At 40.7% G+C, this 8,418-nt stretch overlaps 1 protein-coding gene across 1 annotated transcript; it reads left to right on the top strand.

Annotated features, from left to right (window-relative positions):
• The first annotated feature begins 2,531 nt into the window (after positions 1 to 2,531).
• On the top strand, positions 2,532 to 3,968 carry LOC147608137 (uncharacterized). The gene is made up of 3 exons (XM_086789885.1): positions 2,532 to 2,775; positions 2,958 to 3,309; positions 3,412 to 3,968. The coding sequence occupies exons 1-3, from the start codon at positions 2,592 to 2,594 to the stop codon at positions 3,764 to 3,766; spliced, it is 891 nt and encodes a 296-aa protein (XP_086646011.1). The 5' UTR covers positions 2,532 to 2,591; the 3' UTR covers positions 3,767 to 3,968.
• The last annotated feature ends 4,450 nt before the right edge of the window (positions 3,969 to 8,418 follow it).

Below are 8,418 nucleotides of genomic sequence, written 5' to 3' on the forward strand. Positions count from 1 at the left end.
ACAACAAACCCTAACTAAAACAGATGGAAAAACCCTAACAAGAGCAACAAGAGAAAGGACGCAACAAGTAGAAATGAAAACGAGAAGAGGCCACAAATTACCTCGCCAGCCATACTGAGGGCGTCATGCTCACCGTAGTCATGTAAACGAACACCAATGAGGAGGAGAAATGGGAGTAACACATACTGATCGCTATGCATGCATTTAGTCACCCACTACCCCCGCTAACCCCACTTATTACACTCTCTCCTAATGTTTCAACCTTCACCACCATGCAATGCATGAATATTCCCAAGAATTGATTTTTAAAAAATGATGTTGGGTGCCTATTGAGTTCAATTTTTAAAAGTGAGTTTGTAAATTAGATATCTTGCACTCGAGACACATATAACTTTATACTTTGAGGTACATTTAACCTTGAATTTTACAAAGTACCTTTTATAAACAAAACCATGGAATCCTTGAAACTATATAGAAAGTTAAATGTTTTTTAGAGCCAAGAAAATATTCACACTAAGATATGCACTCACATTTGTTTAGGATTAAGATATAAGAACTAAACATAAAATTACCAACATGTAAAAAGTAGACACGGCTTTATTTTTCAAAAGATGAGGTTTGCTAAAAGGAACACTTCTTAATTTTTCATCAGGTTAGAAATAAAAGAAAATAACCATGCTTTTTTTTTAAAAGTAACCATGCTTTTTTGAAGAAAAAAACCACTTTTTTGACCACCCCAAGAAGCTTTTATTAAATCTCTCAATCAACTGCTTTGATTTTGCAAGTGGCTAAAGGATAAGATGAGGATATCTTTTCATAAATATAGTGTAGAAAAAACAACACACAATCTTCAAACATTGTTCTAATAAAAGTAATTAATAATCCTTCTTTTATAGATGAGAAGTTGTATTGCTAAGCATGGGATTATTGTTTAGGTAGCATGGATTTTGGTGTGTGGGATTATGGCTTTTGTGAATAATTGTTCCTTGGCCCTTGCAATATTTTCTGAATAAGTGTTCCTTGGCCCATGCAATATTTTATACTGTACTTGAGATTAGAACCCAAGGTGAAGATGCAAGAGTGTGGCTCCATCTTGAGAAGGTGAGGTGAATGGATAGAGACAAAAAGATGAGGTGGAGAGAGGGAAGTAGAGGTGGAGATTTTTAATATAAAAGAATTATCTATATCAAGGTGGATGTAACAAATCTTTGAGGCATTTCATTATGGACATATTTCTTTTCCATCAAGACCAATGTTGATGGCTTAGAAAAGTAGAAGATAAATTTTTCTTTACTATGTGCAAATATCACCCTTTCAAACGGCTGTGGCTTTGTGGTTTTTCACATTTATTAAGTTATGGACAATCTAAATTATACCAACGTACACTAAAGGCTATACTTATGCATTGGAGCTTGATGTAGGGTCCCAATAACCTAAAAGGTCATACAATTGGCATAATTCTAAGCCGGTATGATCAATGAAGTTTGTTGAAATCATTTAATGCTGTATGGATATGACTACTTTTAGGTACCATTTTGTTCATCATGGAGAAGGTACAAAGTGTTGATCCAAGAAACACTTTTTTAGATCTTTGGGTTTGTTAGAGAACTGCATGTGTCTTTACTAGCTTGTTGCGAAATCTCCTCTTGGAAAAATAGTTTCCCAATCACTGTTTAGAGGCTAGAGTTCCTGCGAAGGGGCTCAAATGTAGTGTGAGTTAAGTGCTTGAGAACAAAATACATAAAATATAAGTGGTAGTTTTGTGTTTGAGCCATAACAATCATGATAACTTCACTGAGTAGGGTAAACAAAGAACTCAATCAATTAGTGTAGTGTAAAGGGAAATATGTTTTCCCAACAATTGGTCTCCCATGGCAGTTTACTGCTTTTGTAGTAAAGGTCAAAAAAAGGTTCCAAAGAGGTGAGCCAAGGTAACGGTTTTAGCTCGTGGGTCGAGTGTCCACACACATTAGTCATGGTTGTGTGGGGCAGCAACTGATTCAGAGCCAGATGGATCAAAATCATAAGTTGTGAGTTCAACCATAAGTTGTGCAGCCTAGTGATAGAAAAAAACGGCATTCTAGTGTATTTGTACCCGAAGAAAAACCGGCTGAGATATTAATTAAGTAGCCCTTATTTTAAGGAATGATTTTTTCATATATGGTGAGGCCTATTTTGTTTTTCACCTCATTTAATTAGCAACCAGTTGGAAATTATGGGAGGGTGGAAACCATCCCTTGGTGGGGGCATTAAACGATAAGGGAGCGTGGGAGCCGCCCCTTGGGGGGCATTAAACGCGATGGGAGCGTGGAAACCACCCCTTGGTGGGCATTAAACGCGAGGGGGAGAAAGTCTACACGGTTGCGCAGCACCCAGTCTGACCAAAATTAGCGTCCATCGCAAAAGCAGTTAATGTCGCACGCGGCGTCGCTTTGACTTGCGAAACCGTGCTGCCCGCACAATAAATAAAGTAGTAAAAAATAATTTAATAGCAAGAACAAAATTCCAATATTAAACAGGTGATTACTCCTTTCCCGTATATAACGCTGTGATCTCGCTCCTATTCACCACCTTCGTTCACAGATCTCAGCATGCACAGTATGGCGATGCAGGGCAAACAGAGTGCAGCTAGAGCAGGCGCAGTGCTTACGTACGTGTGCATACTGTTCCTGCTATCTCCTCCCAGGGCGCATGCCTCCGTGACTGTTGCCGGCTCTGTCTACTGTGATCAGTGCCTAGACGGCCACCGGACTATATGGGGCCTCCCTCTCAACGGTATGAAACACCCATAGCTCTCTCAGCTTTCTCTAAGGTCTCGGCATTAGTCTAATTTGACAATAATACATCCATTTGTAACGTGCATGCATTTCATTCAGAAGATCACAAAATCTCCAAAGTCTCGACCTTAATCTCTCTTGCTCCTGCATTTGTGTTGGCTCCCATGCATCAATGTGCAGGTGCCCAGGTGCTCGTGGAGTGCAAGAACAGCAAGGGGCAGATCACCTTCTCCCAACAGGGCCTCACTGACGATCTTGGCGCCTACTCCTTCCATGTCGACGGCTCTCCCAGCATGCAGGGCTGCAGCGCCCGACTCGTTGGCAGCAGCCCGCGGAGCTCTTGCGGCGCCGCCGGCGTCTCCACCCGGCCGGTGGCGCTGTCTTGGAAGTTGTTTGGCATGTCCATGTACTCTGCCGATGGCCTCTCCTTTAAGCCCTCCAAGCCGATGTCATTCTGCCCCAAAGCGGTGGGCGGTCCCAAGGTCTCTCTGCCACCTCCGCCCTTCTCCAAGCTCTCGGCCTGCACCGCCCAGTAAGTAAACCCTCTCTAGGACGCCATTTCCAAAGAAAAACCCTCTCTACGACGCCATTTCTAAAGACGCGCAGGTGTGCTGACAATGTTGTGGTGGTGCAGGGACTGGTTGAATCCGCAGTACAAGTGCTACTGGAGGGTGTGGTCACCCAACACTAAAGTGGGGCTGTGGTATGGCCCGGCGGCGACGAAGAAGTTCGGCGCCAAGCTGACCTTGGAGGAGGGGCTGAGAGGGGCGGGGGAGGCGCACCGTGTGCTACTGCGCGAGAGCATAGCCGCCACCCTCAACGCCTTCAACAGCCTTCCCTTCTACTACAATGCGGTGGAGGTGGACGCCCACTTCAACCAGGCACTCGCCGGCTCCGACAAGGATGTCCTCAAATGGGCTCTCAATTTCAAGAGAGCCAACTCTGGCTACAATGGGAAAGCCAAGTGCCTTCTCACTCCTTGCAAGTAAGAGGGCAACCCTACCTCTCCATCTAGAAAGATGAATCTTATGATGTCTATGACTTCCCCTCACCACATTTCTCTTCATATGCTACCATATTATAAGTACTTATGCTACCATATTATAAAGTACTTATGATATATAATTGTCTTGCTTGTATGATGAGAGGGAGAAATTTATATACATAAATATATCAATACAAATTTTGCCCTATCAAATCCTAATACTTTCATGGAGAAATGTGCTTTTATGCGTCATGCAATCCCTCCAATGCCATGAATGGCGTAGTGCCACACCAATGCAATGCAGCTATCCTTTTTTCCTTGGTTGATCCTCCTAAGGATCACCATTCACCTCTAGAAAAATAAAAGTCCCTAAGAACACCACCACATGTAAGTGTACATGCATTAGTATTCACATAAACTTTTGTTTACAAACTATACAAAAAATGTATAGATTTTATGGGTAAATCCACATAATATGCAAACCTTGGAACTAAATTTTAATAAAAACTATTCTTCTTACAAATCTAGTAAAGAAATGAGACTTTTGTTTAGAAGAATGCATTCTTACAAATCTAGTAAAGAAATGAGACTTTTGTTTAGAAGAATGCATTTCTATTTTAGTTCATTGTTTTAAAGAAATTCCCACTAGGCTAATACCCTTAGCCTAAACTGTTGTTTGAAAAGTTTTTATATTCTATTTTAGTTCATTGTTTTAAAGAAATTCCCACTAGGCTAATACCCTTAGCCTAAACTGTTGTTTGAAAAGTTTTTATAACATAATCTCTTTAGACACATTTCGATTTTAATTCATTATTTTAAAGAAATTCCCACTAGGGAAATACCCTTAGCCTAAAATGTTGTTTGAAAAACTATCAAGTGCCAAAAGGTATTACTTTTAATTTTTACTAAAATGTTGTTTGAAAAAACTATCAAGTGCCAAAAAGCCTTTACTTTACTTTGAAAATACATCAAATATGTAATATAAAAAATTTTCAATATGTATTTAGGCCAATGGTATGCCTCTTTTCAATCAATGAAAGATACACTTTTTATACACTTCTCCTTAAATATTAGGCTATTTCTAATACTATGTTAGTAATTTTAAAGTTATTAATTTATTAGCTTTCCTCCAAAAGTTTTATTGTGGATAGATGCATGCTGTTAAGTAATTCTAAGTTTTTTTTTTCCATCTCTTTAAATAAATCATCCTTAGCTAAGCACTTTTATGGCTGCCACAACTACAAGACTAGTGCTAATTAGGTATTGAAAATGTTCATTTTATATTTGAAGATGGGATGTTACTAGTTCATAGATAATATTGAAAACGTTTATTTTACATTTGAAGATAGAAATGTTGCTAGTTCATATATAATATTATAATCTTTTATTTTACATTTGAAGATAAGAATATTGCTAGTCCATTTATAGTTTACATGCTTTTTCAAGGAACTCTATTACGCATGGCTTTGGTGATAAATTGTACATGGTGATGAATTGTTCATGGAATCTCCCTTAGGTATAGCAACCAACATATTAGCATTAGTGTTGAAGATACACATAAAGTTTATCCACTGTCTCCCTTTTTTCTACAAAAGTGAAAACATGGCTCTTCTTAGAGGGTCCTTTTTTAGTCCAAATTTTTTCTAATGTTTTTAGAGAATTTTGTAAAAAGTTCATTAGAAGTATTGAAAAAAAAATCATGTACATAATGAATTTATAAAATATAATGTTTAATCTGTCTATACTTGTGGGATCTTCAAGAAGCCCTCCCACATTAACTTAATTCTTCACATTCTATTCTAAGGGAATGCTACATCAACTGTAAGCTGTAACATGCGAAAGCTTCAGGGGAGATGGTAACTTCAATGCTCAAAAATCAGCACACTTTTCACGACCGAGAATAACGCACAAAACTAAATATAGATGTGCAAAAAATAGAGAGAGAGAGAGAGAGAGAGAGAGAGAGAGAGAGAGAGAGAGAGAGAGAGAGAGAGAGAGAGAGAGAGCTAAGGGAATGCTACATCAACTGTAAGTTGTAACATGCGAAAGCTTCAGGGGAGATGGTAACTTCAATGCTCAAAAATCAGCACACTTTTCACGACCGAGAATAACGCACAAAACTAAATATAGATGTGCAAAAAATAGAGAGAGAGAGAGAGAGAGAGAGAGAGAGAGAGAGAGAGAGAGAGAGAGAGAGAGAGAGAGAGAGAGAGAGAGAGAGAGAGAGAGAGCTAAGGGAATGCTACATCAACTGTAAGCTGTAACATGCGAAAGCTTCAGGGGAGATGGTAACTTCAATGCTCAAAAATCAACACACTTTTCACGACCGAGAATAACGCACAAAACTAAATATAGATGTGCAAAAAATAGAGAGAGAGAGAGAGAGAGAGAGAGAGAGAGAGAGAGAGAGAGAGAGAGAAGAGGGAGGGAGGGAGGGAGAAGAGGACACAGTATTGGGTCCCGAATACCCTTTGTAGGGCTCCCACCATGGATGGTGTATTTGTTTTTATTCGAATGATGCAAAATCTGAAATAAAAGATTGAACCTAAACCTTCTTGGTTGAGGAGAATCCTATGCCCTTGACCTTCAATCCTTCACCCTTGCATTAGCTTCTCCTTGGCTATCTTGGTCCCTTGATTGGCTTCAGCACTTGGTGAAATATGAGATAGGTGTAGAACTGATTTATGCACCGGGTATTTATACCCCTACTTAATGCTGGTCCGCTGGTTTTATCTAGGTCGACTGACTAAAAATAGCCCCACAACCTATTTAAAGTAGCATTAAATGCTAAAAATCCATGCGTTCACACCTATACTGCCTAGCCACTTGCGCATGATGATGGATAGCCTCCTAGGCTCTGACCGCCTGCAGTCTTGGCTGCCCTATGTGTTGAAATTTGAGCTAAATGATGAGCTATGGTGGATCAAACACTAGAATCAACATGATTAACAAAGTGATTAAGAAATGATTAAGACGTAATTAGTGAATAATTAGCAGATAGATTAATGTAGGCATGGATACTCAAAAACCAGCAAATTCTCATTAGGGCTATGCCTCAATTTATAGTGTTTACATCAAGCATCAAATCCCCTTGATTTCTCCATGATTCACTCCCTGAATATCTCCACCTCTTGCCTGATTCTCTCCACCTCTTCTCTTTTCCCTGATTATCTCCCAGAATAACTCCACACTCCTAAATTCCCTCATGCTACCCATTATTCTCTCCCAGTAGATTCTTCTCACCTTTTCACAGGTTCTTTCACAATTACATCTCCTCTTTTACAGCCTCTATCCAAGAGCTTGTTCCCACACACACCCTATTCACTTGTATATTTCAACACTATGGACTAGCCGACTGGCTGGGTTGGCCCAGAGGCAAGTCGGCTGCCTGGCCAAGCCCCCTTGGGCTGGCCAACAACTTGCCCAGCCCCTCCTTGGCTGGTGGGCAAGGGCCATAAGCCCCTTGGGGTGGTACCTCGCCTAAAGACTACCTCCTGCCTAAACATGGGGTAAAATACCCCTTTCTAGGGTAGCCCTAATGGATTCCCCCTTCTACATGTGCAACCTACACAGCTATCTGGCAGCATCTACCCCCACAGACCAAACACATAGAGCAACTAACATCATTCCAGAGGAAGATTCATAGCATGGATTAGCACTGTTTCATGTGCATGACAAAGCACACCTAACCTTGGATGCATGTGCAAGACAATGCACACCTGACCTCGGACGAATGGAGTGGAAACCCAGCTGACTCATCTCGGACTGGGCTCACATGGGACCAGTTTTTCACCCCAAGTCCTGCACCTTCTTGTTCAAATATGTCTATGCGCGGCATCCAAGTGCGGGATGCATGTGACATCCCCTTCTGCTTAACTTGACGGAGACACTGGATAGCCTCCAAATAGTCCGTCTCAGTAATAGTCTTCGAAGAACTCTTTGTCAAGCCATACTACTTCGTGGGTCCCTCAATCCTAAAACTTTATGAGGAAGTGTCTTTGTCTTTGGCCTGAGCCATGATTGAAATGGTGCAAAAGGATCTATTCTGGAACCATTACTATCTAGTTTCGCTTCGTCTTTCACTTCTGAAGGGATCGGTCGTGCATATGGTTTTAACCAACTGACATGGAACACATCGTGCATAGTCCAGCGCTCGGAGGTAGCTTCAACTTCATTGAAACCTCGTTGATCTTTCTCTGGATGGGAAAAGGTCCGAAGCTCCTAAATGACAACTTTGGGCGTCGCTTGCCCACCTATTTCAACATTTGTTTCATAATCCGAAGATAAATCCAATCACCTTCCGAAAACTCCATATCCCTTCAGTCTTTATTGGCCTGTCGAGTAGTGTAGGCCTCCTCCGCTTTAGCCAACCTATCTTTTACTAACTCCAAAATCTCTTGGTAAGACTCCATCAATTTGTTCGCTTAAGGTACTGAAGATGAGGTTTTGGTCAATAGCGACTGGAATGGTCTTCCAAACGCTGCTTCATATAAAGTCCTGCCAATAGCTAAAGAAAAAGAATCATTCAAAATAGCTTGAACTAAAGGCAAATAAGATTTCCATTTACCTTGCTGATCGTGGACATAACACTTCAACACATCAAACGCCAATTGGTTGTAGATTTACGTCTGGCCGTCTGTTTGTGGGTGAAATGCA

This window comes from Cibotium barometz, chromosome 54 (genome assembly GCF_041138505.1).
Source record: "Cibotium barometz isolate CiBa-2024 chromosome 54, ASM4113850v1, whole genome shotgun sequence".
In the NCBI taxonomy this organism is placed as follows: Eukaryota; Viridiplantae; Streptophyta; class Polypodiopsida; order Cyatheales; family Cibotiaceae; genus Cibotium; species Cibotium barometz.

Bases quoted from the DNA above. Each gene is read 5' to 3' on its own strand.
- LOC147608137 (XM_086789885.1), top strand. From the start codon at position 2,592: ATGCACAGTATGGCGATGCAGGGCAAACAGAGTGCAGCTAGAGCAGGC. The intron at 2,776-2,957 runs GTATGAAACACC...ATCAATGTGCAG, and splicing joins ATGGGGCCTCCCTCTCAACG to GTGCCCAGGTGCTCGTGGAG. The intron at 3,310-3,411 runs GTAAGTAAACCC...GTGGTGGTGCAG, and splicing joins CTCTCGGCCTGCACCGCCCA to GGACTGGTTGAATCCGCAGT.